This window comes from Typopeltis vanoorti, chromosome 18 (assembly GCF_054136105.1).
Source record: "Typopeltis vanoorti isolate ZY-2024b chromosome 18, IOZ_Tvanoo_1.0, whole genome shotgun sequence".
NCBI classification, from domain to species: Eukaryota; Metazoa; Arthropoda; class Arachnida; order Uropygi; family Thelyphonidae; genus Typopeltis; species Typopeltis vanoorti.
In genome coordinates, this window is record NC_143566.1 from 103,862,254 (window position 1) to 103,877,480 (window position 15,227).

Sequence of the window (15,227 nt, forward strand, 5' to 3'; positions counted from 1 at the left end):
CTATCAGTGATTAAATTTTCTTCATATTTTTCGGGATCTTCCCGCTGTGCATCTAAATTTAGCAGGTCGGAATCATTCAATTTTTCAGAATGAGATTTAATTAACTCTTGGACGTTATAATTGAAGGGGAGAAAGAAATGAAGAACGTACGAATTGGATCGCCTTATAGATAAAATTTCCCAACTGTTATACAAGCAAAATAGTTACCACTTTAAAAACTACAATGATCATAAAAGAGAAATTAATTTTCCGACGTGTAATAATAAACAACTCATCCCACAATACGGATTGATTACCCTATTATTGGAATGGATTCTCCTTTTTGTGACAGGCACAGAAGTGGCGAAGGGTCTCGAATCTGTGGATATACTATAGCAGACGACATAAATTTTGGCGGTAAAAATTTAGAACATAGTATACATAGTGTACATGGAAGTAGTGTAGTAGGCCATTAAAAATAACTTTACAAAATGTTTTAAATTGGTAACTAAATTATTTTATTCTGGTGAGTGACTTTTTAAAATAGTTAGCCATAAAAATGTACAGATAGTAAATTTTTTAAATCTGTAACATTTATTTTTAAGATGTATATAGGCACACTAATCGGGAGCGCATTAATCGAGGGATTACTGTACTCTAACCCATTTCTGTGACACTTCTAAGGAGTTCAGGGACTCATCACCGGAGGGCATTCTACTCTACTCCGCTACAAACACACACACATCTAATCGCCTCCACTAGTTACTCTATTCTCCTGCTACACACAACTACTATCAACACCATCTACCGCCCATCACTACCACCAACAGTATTTTTTGTCTGTAAATTGTTGTTCCGATTTGCCTGTATATACGCGGGATGAAAAACCCGAGTTTCCTACAGGGGAAAAACCCTGCTACTACCGTATAAGAACGGCTAACTCACATTGAAATGAAAAAAGCCCATAAAGATTTCTCTGGTAACGACGATGAGCGAAATCGGGCTTTTTCCAATCGAGAAGCGGAAATACACCGTCGTTCTTCCAATTGGGCTACGAAACTAAATTATTGTATTCAATATTCAAGCAGAACACTTAACTACCGGAACGCTCTTTTAAGATTATGTTAGTTACTAGTATTTGTAGTCTACCAGGGTAAACTGAAATATCTTTCTTTCTTTTTTTTTCCCCGTTATAGGCTACTCCTTCTTTTACATTTAGTTTAAATTTCAAGAAATTTAAATGTAGTCTGGCAGCTACATTTTGTAATTGACATTTCGAAGAAATTCTGCTAAATACGACAGGGCATGCGCTATTCAAATACAAAAGATCTGCGTGCGATCTCGTCATTACGCAGAAATAATCTTTGTATAGGCTTTTTCAATTGAAGATGACTTAGCAGGGCTCATAAGGAGGTTTTATGGCTTTTTCCCCTCAAAAAATAAAAAGTATCCTTGTTGTATAAACAGTAGATCTAGATCGTATGGTGTTGTGGTGTGGCTTTTTGCAATGAGTGTTAGGGTTACGTGGAAGGTCATGTGATGATAATAATAATTATATTTGACCAGTTACCTATTGATTCCAAAAAGTAGGTATAAAATAGTTTCTCATAAGCCCTTTTAGTAAATGAAAACAGACGTTTGATATTTATGTATATTTATTTTTTATATTCTATTATATTGTAATATTGCTTATTTGTAATATTAATGCAACCGTAAGGAAATATTCACAAAATCGGACAATCCTGTAGAGAAATAGTCTTTATTACCGTTCTAGAATTTGCAACCGTCATTCATTTTTAATCTATACAAGCTCACCTATTTTGTATTGTTCCTAATGTTGGCCACGAGTCTTAATCGTTGCTCTCCGTTAACAGCAGGTGGTTCTAGATAATCGTGACAATTCGCTTGAAACGTCTGACACAACGACCTTTCGTCATCGACGAATGAAAAAGTACGCGTGACCTGGCTTTGTTTGTTTTTCCCGGGCTTTCAATATATTAACTTCATAATGGTATCAAACACGCTGTAGTGAGGGTGTTCTGAGTCGTTGCACGTGAAATACCAAGCAGGTGAAACATTCCAGGTGTTATTTCAGGTGATTTATGTGTCGAACTTGTGTTTGATTCCGGTAGTCAAGAGAGGTCAATTACATGCAAATAACTGCCTTCCACCCTGACTTGGTACTTCTAAGATTGCAAGACATAAATTTCAACTATCTACGCTTGTTACTGATGGCCCGGAAAAATTAGCCAAAATATATCCAGTGCTAGTAATTTGCCCAATTCATGAACAGATCGCTAGGGATAACAACTGATACAATAAATGATTACAAATCAAATCATTTATTGTATGATTTGTAATCATTGTATAATTTTTTATAACTATGAACAACTGTCCAAAAAAAAATAACTGCCGAAACAGTTCAAAATATCATAGACTCAATATAAATTACAAACAAGACTTTTGATGATAACGAAGCCTCTTAGTATGCAAAATTAAGCATAGTTTTATTTATAATTTATTGAGAATTGATAGAAACACACACACACACACACACACACACACACACACACACACACACACACACACACACACACACACACACACACACACACACACACACACACACACACACACACACACACACACACAAAGAGGAAATGTAAATTTCCTCTTGTTTGTAAAAAAAAAATTATATGAACGCTGTTGTTATGGCAACAGTAATAAAGCTCACAAAGCCATATACTGTATACTATAATACTGAAACTGTAAGTTATTAAATCAATTATATTTAAAAAAGAAGTAAAAGAAATAAAGATAATAGTGATGGATGTTTAAATTTATCAATTTATAGTACATAAAGATAACATGTGGTGAAGCTACAATATCTGGTCGTTAGAATAGTTTTTTTTTTTTTTTTTGTGTGTGTGTGCGGATGTTAACAATCTTTATTTCTATGAGAAATTCCTTTGAGGTCACGCGATACATACATAAAATTAGATTGAATTAAAGTGAAATGAATATTTGTGGTTTCTTCAAGGCTGGATTTTTATCATTCTGTTATTCAATCTAATACATAAATGATAACAGATTGTATAATAGCTTGTGCTGGAGTATGAAAAAAAGGCGAACGAAGAAAAATTAAGATAAAAAAATACCATAGCATAAAATATTTAAAATCATTTATTACCTCTTAAACCAAAGCATGTTCAGATAAAAAATCAGTTTTCCTATGAAATTATCTGTAAAATGCTAGCTGCGCTTGTAAACATGCTCCAAAAATATTTTTCGCATAAATCAGTTTGTACATGTAGTACGTGCAATAGTTTCAAAAACTAAAAGTCCTTTTAAAGTTCATAAATTTACAATTGTTTTTCATTTGCTAGTAGTAGTGAATCCAAAAAGCTTATAAGAAAAAAAAGAAGCCTTTTTGGAATAATATTTACAGATATGAACTTTTTTTTATAAAAAAATAAATTTATACGGTATATTAGATTTAATATAGCTATACAGTATAATATATTAAAAACATACATAATTAGCATTCTTAAATTTATTTTCTAACTAAATTGAAATTTTCACAATGGCTGGGCAAGATTGTCCATGTTTTTATGTTTCAGATTCGGTTAGCGGCGACCTTAAATATATACTCACAATAAGCCAATCGGTACGTTGCCAGAAAATTAGTGTTTTGTTTTTTGTTTGTTTGTTTTGTGTGTATTAAGCAATAAATATGCAAGGAGTGTATAACAATAACACATGCACTTAAAATTATGCGATCAAATTTAATTATAGAAGCCATTTATTGTAATCAGTTATCAGGGGAGGCTCGTACATAGGCACTGCGGAACTGCAGCACCCCAATTTTTCTCGATATATAAATAAATTTATTTATTTATTTATATTTGCTTGTAATATTTAATTTTATCATCAACAATCCTATACAATTCTCTTATTTTGTACAAAAAATAATAATGCATGTCATAGTGAGATGCGAGCTATTAGCGTAATGCGGCACTGTCCGTCGCGCAGTTCCACTGTTGTTTATATGCAGTTTGTGCCAGTAGTAGAGTGTTCGTAGTGTTTATCGTGTTTACTGCGTCTCTTTAAATATTTGGATATTACAATCAAAGGATTTAATTGTAATGTAATTGCATAATTTTTACATAATGTAATTACCATAATTTTGATATTTTACCCAAACATGTATACACTGTACTTACAGTATGTATTGTATATTTCCAAAGTTGCAGCACCCCCACGATTTCAAGCCACGAGCCGCGACTGTCAGTCATACAGAGAGAAAAATGCAAACAAGTAAGTGTCCCTTACACTATTTTTTATTTTTATTTTTTTTTGACGAATCTAAAGCCGAAAGGGTGTAAACCTGTAAGTGCATTGATACGGTGGATGGCCTAAGAATTTGTTTCTACTTTTATTTATTTTTTATTTCTGTACTTTTTAAAATTCATTTTAACCAGCGGCTTGTACAAATATTTTGTTTTCTTCATATTGAAAGGCTATATCCTTAGCTGACTAAAACTAAATTACTTTTGTTTTTCCTTTCAGAGAATTTTTGGATTCTTTAAATGACACTTTTTTATGGAATAGAATTTATGAAAGAATATAAATAAATAAAAAAAAAATACTTTTTTTATTTATGAAATATAATTATTTTTGTCTCACCCTCTTCTCCCACTATAGATCATGTCGTAAGAAACAAGCGGGCTCTTACATCACAGGAAATAATGGTCTCACACCGATGATGTCATCAGCCGCATAAAATGGCGGCATACTGTTTACTGTCGAACATAATGAGAAACAACGAAATTGCTTCCAGAATTTTAGCATGAGATAATCATCACCCAATCTCCACGACTAGAAGAAAGAGAGAAAAACTGAAAATTCCATAAGCTAATTGAGTCAAGGGCTGGTTAAAAGAAAAAGAGTCAAAGTATGCTAACGAACCTCTGGTCCCATATTCTAAATGCTAGCTTATCGAAATGCGGAGTAACTCTATATATACATACACAATAGTATTGTGCGTTGTTTGTTTGTCTTGCTAAGGCATTAAACGAAGGCACTATTAAATAAAACAAAAAAAAAAAAATTAAAATTCATTACTTTTGACCTTTGCTGCTAGATTAATAAGAGACAAAACCCAGTTATATATTTTTGTTGCAGACTTAACTGTATTGTGCATTTGTTTACATTTTATTATTGTTTCATTTAGTTAGATTATATTCCAGATTTTTAAAACAGTCCTTTACGTTCACTTGTTATTATTCATTTATTATTATTATTTTTTGTTAAATGTGAAATATTTATTAAAATTAAAAACACTTATTAGCCATACTGTATACTTCAGTTTGTGACATAATAAAATCATTTTAATGAAATGAATGATTATAATGAATAATGTAAAATTCTGATGTCTAACGTTTTCAATTTTGGTGTTACAAAGCTTATTCCATTCCCGTATAACCATATCCACTTGCATATATTAATGCTGTGACATATGAAAATATTGACACACACACACACACACACACACACACACACACACACACACACACACACACACACACACACACACACAGAGTTCATATAGACATTATTACACGACGATTCTTTCCATCATAATAAAAAATCATTTAACAATTTTGAATTGTTTTCCACTTGTTCTTTTTTTTTTTTTTTTTTTTTTCTCAGATTGTCGTTGTCCTATCGGCAATGATTTCTTTTTCTCTGTACCGAAGCAAAGACTGAAGTCTGGCTTTTTCTATCTCATCTGGATCAGGTGCAGGTGCTGCAAACACGTGTTGATAAATTAATCCTGCAACAGCACCTCCAAGAATTGGTCCAACCCAATATACCTGTAGAAAATACGAAAGAAATTATGAATAGAATATAAATTTGATTTAATAATTTTGGATAAAAATTCAATGATTGGTAAAAAGTGCAAATTAGATAATAGGAAGGCGACTAAAATTTCAATTAATTTCATTTATAAATTTTAGCAGAATTTCGTATCGTCCGACTCAACATTTTCTATACAGAAACACTCACCCAGTGATTGGTCCATTTGCCCGTAATCACAGCTGGGCCAAACGATCTAGCAGTATTCATACTGGAGCCAGTGTATTGTATCTTAAAAAAAAAAAAAATATATATATATACAGGGTGTTCGGGATAAATTTGACAGTTTCGTAAGGAAAAAGAAAATCTTCTTTGTATCTATTAAATTTAATGAATTGACAAAAAAACATTACAGGCAGAGTTAATTACAATACTATCAACAAGATTTACTCAAAATAACCACCATTAGCATCGATCACAGCTTCAATTCTGCTTCGGAACCTCGAACAAGCTGATGCTACAGTCTCCCTGGGAAGGGCCGCAAAAACTGTTTTAATTTTATCCATTAACTGGGCTTTTGTATTACTGGAAGTGCGATTGGTGTCTTTTTCAACTGCGCCCCATACAAAATAATACATGGGGTTAAGGTCTGGGGAGTTTGGAGCCCAAACATTTGGACTGGTGAAGTCGTAGAAATTTTCAGACAACCATTTTTGACTTTTCCCAGAGGTGTGGCAAGGGGCCGAATCCTGCTGCCATACATACGGCCTACCATTGGCTACCCTTGTTATCCAGGGCTTGACTACAGTTAGCAACTCCACGAACAAAGCCCGAATTCCAATGCCAGGGTTCTTCAACACCTGTTCCTGCAGATTTGCGAGGAATTCTGGTGTACGAACGCAATCAGATCGTCTGCTAGGGATCTTTCTTCTTGCTACATCCTCGTAGTCACCATTGCAAGTCTCTAGTTCATGCCTGATTGTTTTTACTGTATTCAGGGAGCATTGGGCAGCAGTCGTAATATCCTTATTTTGATGGCGGGCACGAATCATCATGATACAAGTTATTCTCTTCCATGATTCAGGTGGGTTCCAGCTATCCATCCTTTCTGACATCTTGTATATGAATGAAGAAGGGTCCAAACTTTTAAATGAAGAGAAGTGTGTGTTAATACATGTAACTTACGGAAAAATATAATTAATTATAAATATGTCAAATTTATCCCGAACACCCTGTATATATATATATATATATAATATTATAAAAAAGTTTTTAAATTTATAATTTATTAATTATGAAAAGTTATGACAAAAATAATTGCATCATTTGGTTGCTATCGAATGCCTAATTAACATGCTAATATTAGTAACATGCTAACATTCAGCTTTAAAGAAAAAAAAATGTGCATCACGTGATCACAGCACGAGAATTCGTATTGCGATTTCCTTAGCAGCTGGCGTTATGATACCATAAATGAAATAAAACTGCTGTCGGCTGCTACAGTTTCACAGAAACAAATTTATTCACCTAGAAAGAAATATAATTTTATATCTCAGAACTCTGCATAATTTCTTGTGAAATACATAGCGAGGTCAAAAATAGAAAAATTTATAAGAAAAAAAAAATCACTCAACTTGAAAACATTAAAAAACCTGAAATCACTATAATATTAACTCAAATATTGTCCGACAGATTGCGCTGGTCATCATATTGTCAAGTTTAACAGAACATAATAAGGAAATGGTTGTCCAAAGGAAATCCACTCTCTACAAGCCTTATTACATTCCCTTTATCCTTACATAGTGCATTGTTCAACTGTACTTAACACCACGAGATCCTGTCATGAGACCGATTTAGAAATTCGAAATTACCAAGCACGAGGACGCAGCTGTGTCATTTATCACAGGAAAAAGCAAGCTGAATAATAACACTTCACGTTAACTTATTTCCCCCTTTCATCCCCTGCTTTGCCATAATAAGAATTAAATGTCAACGAACATGGCTCTATGAAACAATCCTTGTCAGACCCAGCAAGTAAGAAATCTTGAACTTCTCTATGAATATGAAGGGTGGGCGATGTTAACGACAGTTTATTTTACGGTTTTTCTTTCATTATTGAAGACGAAATTTAATTAGAACTGTATTTATGGTTATTAGTCTTGACATGATTAGATTCCTTTCTACCAGATAAAAAAATCCTTTAAAAATACAGTTCGCTAATTGAAGAAAAAATTCAAAGGGTTCAATTTGACATTGTTAACGTATGGAAACAGATGATATTAAAAATCCATCATTTTATTGTAGCCAAATAAATAAATAATATTTATTTATTTTTAACAAAAAAAAAAAAAATACACAAATCACGCAGTAATAAAATTATATGATAGACGATTTTCGTCTTTGTGAGACCACCTGACCTGCTTATTGGATGTCTGATGTGGCTCGGAAAAACAGTTCCATGTTTGGTCTGCAGAGGGGTTTTCGGATTATCTAACTCTCAGCCCACGCTGTATTAAAAACAAGATAGATTTACAATATTTCATGCGTGGCATTCAAATAAAAAGTTAATAACTTATAAGAAGTATGCCTGTGTAGCTCAGTGGGAGTGGCGCTTGCGTCCTCTGTGATTGGCCGCTTGAAGTTAGACCTAGGTTCTAGTCTAGTCGCTGACTAGATGAACTTTTTCTAAGCCTATCTTCGACCGGTTCCCGAGTTAGTCGATCTCTGGCATGGGCAAGTGGGTTTTTCGTCCCGTAAACTCAAGAAAATCGACCGTAGTACCCACATTATTTCAGACAGTGACATATCTTGTTAGGGTTAGGTAACAAGAGATGGCAGCACTTGTTTGCTAGCCTCTTCATCGGTGGCTGCTATAATTAGTGATAGACATGGGCTTGTGTTCTCTTGATAATTGCCAGCAAAGGTTCGTCGATTGGTAGAGCCTCTGCTACTAATGGCTCACGCAAAAAGTTAAGCAAGTTTGAACGCGGTTAGTAGTTGGAAGGGATTAATCATTCGATATTGATAGCCAATCAGCGATAGACAGCTATCTCTGATTGGCTACCGGTGGAGATTGAACTGCCCACTCAGTCTCCAAAAGCTAGATAGGGTATAAAGGCCTCGCCTACTCCCTATTAGGAAATAAAAAGGCGTTAGTTGATTTTTTTTCCCTTTGATTTTAAGAAGTATATAGGTTTATCAGAAAGCTGTTATGTTACTTCAAAGGAAATTTTAACACTTTCATTGCCAAGCTGAAAATTGGAATTTCGTGTGGTGGCCAATTTTTTTTTATTTTTTTATTTAGTCAGCGACGTCCACGCGATAACACGTGATCGGCCGTTTGGTGAGAACTCGCATCGCGCGATATCGCGTGATTGGCAATGAACATGTTAAAGGACATTTAAAAATTAGGTTTAATTTTTAAATTTCCCAAATTTAAAATATAAAAACAGCAAATTTAAAGCAAGGTCCCTTCCTCGTTTAGTTAAGAATATTGGGAAACTGACTCACATTGAAATAAGATTTTTTAGGAATAAACATTTTGATTGTATACAGTTCGGGTATAATTATTTTTGATATATACCGGTATAATTAGTGTTGGCATTATTCTCTCGTCTCCATGGAGTGACATTTATTGATGGTGGCAGTGCCGGCTCGAGGGTATGTGGCTCCCCTAGGTAAGTTTTGTCAACTCATTGTAAGACAAGACAGGCTTTATAAAATTCTTTATAGTTAAAAGCATTTTATAGTTATTGCCCCCAAAAAAGTGCGTATACAGCATTTTGGGGAGCACTGCTCGTACCACCAACACTTCGACTATTACTATTACTGTTTTTTTACGATGTTTACGCCTTCCCCCAAGCTATTTCGCCCCTAACCTTGAGCTGACCCTGGATGGTGGAAAAAATTATTTCTCATATTTAAATGTATGACTATAAGAACCAATATTTTTACCTAACGTGGAAATGTGCTTAAATTAATAAAATAAATGTCCGTAGGACTTTTCCCTTCTCCAAAGAATGTACAATACACTTCATGTTTACTAATCCGAAATAGTATTATTTCTTGCCTGTACTCTTGTCTGTTGTACAAAAGATTTGGCTGAGTTTAGTTTCGTTTCAATTATTACCGAATTCAACTAAGGGAATGAATCCAGTGCATTATGTTAATTGTACTTTCCACCCACTGTATCTGTTTTGTAAAATGAAACGCCATCTACTTCTGTAGGAGTCTAATTCATCCTCGAATCAAAATGCCCTACTGAAAGGTTCCTCCCTGTTCGGACGAATTCAGTCATCTAAAACGCGTTACATATTTAATTATTATTATTATTATTATTATTATTATTATTATTATTATGTGACACCTCCAGGGGGTCCAAAGTCTCATCGAGGGAGAGTGTACCAACAATATCGAATGATTAATCCCTTCCAACTACTAACCGCGTTCAAACTTGCTTAACTTTTTGCGTGAGCCATTAGTAGCAGAGGCTCTACCAATCGACCAACCTTTGCTGGCAATTATCAAGAGAAATAAGCAATTCACAATAGAATGCGCTGGAGAGAAAAAAAAATAATAAAATAAAATATAAGTTATTTTAATTGGTGACTAGAAGTGAACCTATGATCGTATTATATTATTAGTTTTAATTTTTTATATGACACACACACACACATTATATAACACGTGTACATTAATATCGTATATGGCCAAGGGTTTATATATATATATATATATATATATATATATATATATATATATATATATATATATATATATATATATATATATTCTATTAATTTCATATATTTTTGCATTGTTTTTAGATAATTTTGAAGCCCTGCCCTAGAGACCAAACATGGAACCTTTTCAAGCGACTTCAAGTGTTAAATAAGTGGGGTAGTCTCACACCGGGAGATTCCACGCCCATTGCAGAATCGTGTGTGTGTGTGTGTGTGTGTGTGTGTGTGTGTGTGTGTGTGTGTGTGTGTGTGTGAATTTCTTAACCTACAGCTGTAATTGAGATCTTCTTCTTCTTCTTCTTCCTATCATGGAATTTAGGCCATGTGGCCTGTTCCGGTCTCATGCCATCTCTTTCTTGGTCTTCCGATTCTTCTTTTTCCACTTATTTTGTATCTGTATGATATTTTTGGTAGTCTGCTGTTGTCCATTCGATTTAAATGTTCTACCCATTTTTGTTTATACTGTCTTATGTAGTAATTAATTGGTTTTATTTTCAGGGATTGTAAGATTTCTTCATTTGTTTTGTGGTCCCACTTGGTATATCCAGCTGTTTTTCTGAGGAACTTCATTTCTGCTGTTTGAATTCGTTTTTCATCTTTCCTTTTCATGGTCCATGTTTCGCTTCCGTATAGTAGAGTTGGTTTTGACGAGACATTATATAGTCTGATTCTAGTGTGTTTTTGTACCAGGGATGGCTTAAATATATTATTTATTATTCCATTTACTTTGACAAAGTTTGATATTTTAGTGTCTATGTCTTTGCCTTCTTCGTATGATAGATCACATCCCAAGTATCTGAAAGTGTTTACTTGTTCTAGTATTTTATTATCTATCACTATTTTACTTCTTATTGGGTTTTCTCCTTTGAATGCCATTATTTTTGCTTTTTCTTTGGATATTGTCATATTATATTGCTTTGAGATATCATTTAATGATTTTAATGATCTTTGTAAGTCATCTTCTGATGTAGCTAATACTATTTGATCATCTGCAAATAGTAGTGTACCTATCTTCATTTGCGGGGTCATTTGTATACCAAATGGGTTATGCTGTTTCCAGATTGTTAATATTTCATTTATATATATATATTGAAAAGCAGAGGTGAGAAGGAGCCTTGTCGTACTCCTCTTGATATATCTTTCCATTCTGAGATGTGTTCTAATTTAACTGCTATTTTATTTCCTGTATATATTTCTTGAATGGACTGCAAAAGTTGGTTTGGTATGTTTAAATCGGTGAATATTTTAAATAATTTTTGTCTACTAATTTTGTCAAAGGCTTTTTCATAATCAATAAAGGCCACATGTGTTTCTTTTTGAAATTCTCTTCTCTGTAATTGAGATCAAACCTATTAAACATCAGCCTAATTCCCAATACAAAAACCAGCAAACAAACCAATAAATAATAACTGATTGGTGTCAGATAAGCTTAACAAATAAGCTTTGAGGATGAAAGCAGAGAAATTACATCTTAACCAAGATCAACAAAAAAAAGGGGATGTGGAAATCCATATATCACAAATGTGATATATGGAGCATTTGTGATATATCACAAGTGCTGTAGTTATATATAAAGTGCTCTTAAATATATGAAAATCAAAATTGTAAATATATATAATTCATTGTTAAATAAATAAATGTTGTTAAAACAAAGCAATATTATTCAACCACAGAAACAAAATTACCAACTATAGTAACTATGATTAATAAATTATACAGAAAAAAAACCCAGAATTAAACCTGTTGTAAATATATAATCACAATATGTAATCATAATTTTAATAATAAAAATTATTATAATTATTATTATTATTATTATTATTATACAGGCGTCTCCATGGAGTCAGAAAACTCATCTTGGGAGATCCATTTATTTACACAGTAGCTATCATTCAGACAGTACCCATCATACTCTTAAACTCATTTACTGACAAAGCACACACAACCACCTCTTGCAACCCATTTCACCCATTCACCACCCTCCAAGCAAAAACCTACACTGAACACCTTTGCTAACCACTCTTATACAATTTCCACTGAAGTTTGTTTCATGTAAATTGACTGGGAATTTTCAGTTGTTTGGTGATGACAATATAATTAATAAAATTATAAACAATGCTGTGTTAATTTTTTAAACGGCAGAGCTCACATTCCTTATATATTATTTTATTATATTATTATTATATCTCTTCTTTCAACATCTTTTGACTGGTTTAAGTCAAAGCTCCAGTTCCATATAAGCGACATCATTTACGACCCTATATTTAAGTGTTTTGTTTTTTTATTCTAAGCTTAACTTAAGAATAAATTGATAATGTTGATATAATAGAGGTTTCGGGAATCCTTTAGGCCCGACTGTATCATCCCAACGGTGATGTAATAGCTTGTAACTAGTTCTCTTGGTACTCAGTCTTTTGGTTATAGTGACTGAAATGATGCAAGATGAAGGACATGCAACACGTCTGGATAATACAATGTTTCTTACACTGTAATATTTTACAAAACAGGCCGCTATTTCTTTCAGTGTGGCAGTGCGCCATGTCATACTGAAGATGCTATTGCTATTACGACATAGTTTAGGAAAATAATGTGAAAAAACTTGACTGAATGCACAGAATTCTGATCTTAACTCAATATAACACCTTTAGGACAAGCATTCGAACCAGATCAGTATATCCAATAACGATAATATTTTTAACGTGAATCCCCCCCCCCACCCTTACGAAAGGTCGTAAATCTAGAGTGCATTAGTACACAAGGTATCCACTAGTGCACTAGTGGATACCTTGCTCTAGAAACCAACAACAGAACTTTTTCAAGCTATTTCAGGACTCCAATAAGCGATGTCATGATCTTTAACGGGGAGATGAAATTCATCTACCACCTAAAGACAATCACAAACATCCATGCCGCAGTGGGATTCAAATCCACCGCCTGTTGGTTAGAAACAGAGTATGATATCTATTCTGCCAACCAAGCAGTAAATGGCTGGTGTTCTAAGAAGGGAAAATGGTTCAAAATACCGGACTCATTACTACAGAGTATGCCTCGAGAAGTGGAAAGTGTGATCAGCTCTAAAATATGGGTCCACGGTAATTGACTGTGCAATTTAAGTTTCCATCGAAGTATTGTGCTGTCTCAATTCATTTCAACGTAGTGTAAATACGTGATAATAACTATATAATAAGATAAGATTAAGGAATAATAACATCCTATCATCGTTCAGGGTACATAAGCCGTTGTGAATAGTGACAAAAATTATTGCGACAATATGCCCATAAGAGGGCGTTCTAAATAATTTGTAAATAAATAAATCATCAATAACTTGTTCTTTGAGACCTGCCACCTAACGGCCACTTTATCTCTTTAATTATCGTATTATCTTTATTTATTTCAGTTTATTTCAGCGTTGTGTAAATACGTGACAATAACTATATAATAAGATAACATTAAAAAATAATAAAATCCCCTCATCATTCAGAGTATATAAGTCGTTGTGAATAGTGACAAAAATTATTGCGACAATATGACCATAAGGGGCATTCTAAATAATTTGTAAATTAATAAATTATCAATACTTGTACTCCGAGAACTGCCACTTAACGGCCATTTTGTTTCGTTAATTATCGTATTATTTTTTGACTATGATGGAAGTGTGCAGATATTTCGAAAACTGAAAAGAAATTAGTATTGAATTATCTTTTTGAGTTAAAGTAAGTAGTACATTTGTTGAATAACCCACTCTATCAATTACAAACATGTAAAATTCATAAATTTGAGCCAAGAGAGGGAGAGTATAAGCTTCACTATCACTTCAGAACATAATATCACATACTAAGTAAAAAACAAAATTCTTTTAAAATTGCTTCAGTTATCAAATTAAAATAAATCAGGAAGGAATTCTCAAGAGCGCTACGTAAGAAAATATACCTTACGGCTTCTACTGTTCTTTTAATTTGGTGACTACAAATCAGAGTAGTATGTAAAAAATAAATATAAATAAACGAAAAAAAATATATATAATAAAAAAATAAAAGAAAATAATTTAAAATTAACAAAAATGTGAATAATATACAAAAAAAAAAGAAATAAATGAAAAAATATGCAATAAAAATAAAGTTAATTAATTAATTAATAATAACAATATGCAATAAATAAATAGATAGAAAAATATATAATCAAAACTGAAGTAAAATAATAAATAAATAAATAATGCGGATGACTTTTGGAAATAATGGAGGTTTCAATATAATAAATAATAGTAAGTGAAGGCTATATACAAAATGTTCTGTAGTTGTTTATGCATTATAACATTATTCTAAAGAGAGATTATAGAAATAACAACAGCAGCAGACAAAAAAGTGAATTTAAAACTTAGTTCACGTGTATATTTTAAAAAAAAAAATTTTTTTATGAAAGAAAAGATAATATAATGAAAAATGTGATCATTTTTCATGATGACGATTCTAAAAGCCACTATAAGTTGTGCCAAAGTACCAGCAGTTAGTGCCCAGGCTTAATTAAACTGAACAAGACTACTACATGTATTATATACATACGACGCTACAATGGCCGGTAGAATACGCATGCGCGGTTGTTTCGGTAATATGGAATAAGTGCAATCTACTAGCCTAATGTAAAGAAGTT

General features: G+C 32.9%; 1 protein-coding gene across 1 annotated transcript in view; it reads right to left on the reverse strand.

Moving 5' to 3' along the window:
* Nucleotides 1-3,146: 3,146 nt before the first annotated feature.
* Nucleotides 3,147-15,227, reverse strand: part of LOC150097011 (aquaporin AQPAe.a-like) — a 40,179-nt gene continuing 28,098 nt past the window's right edge. The window contains exons 2-3 of the mRNA XM_090408011.1: nucleotides 6,049-6,129; nucleotides 3,147-5,855 (exon numbers count right to left, since the gene is read on the reverse strand). Of these exons, the coding sequence (XP_090264137.1) occupies nucleotides 5,688-5,855; nucleotides 6,049-6,129 (249 nt within the window). The 3' untranslated portion in view covers nucleotides 3,147-5,687. The remainder of the gene's footprint in view (nucleotides 5,856-6,048; nucleotides 6,130-15,227) is intronic.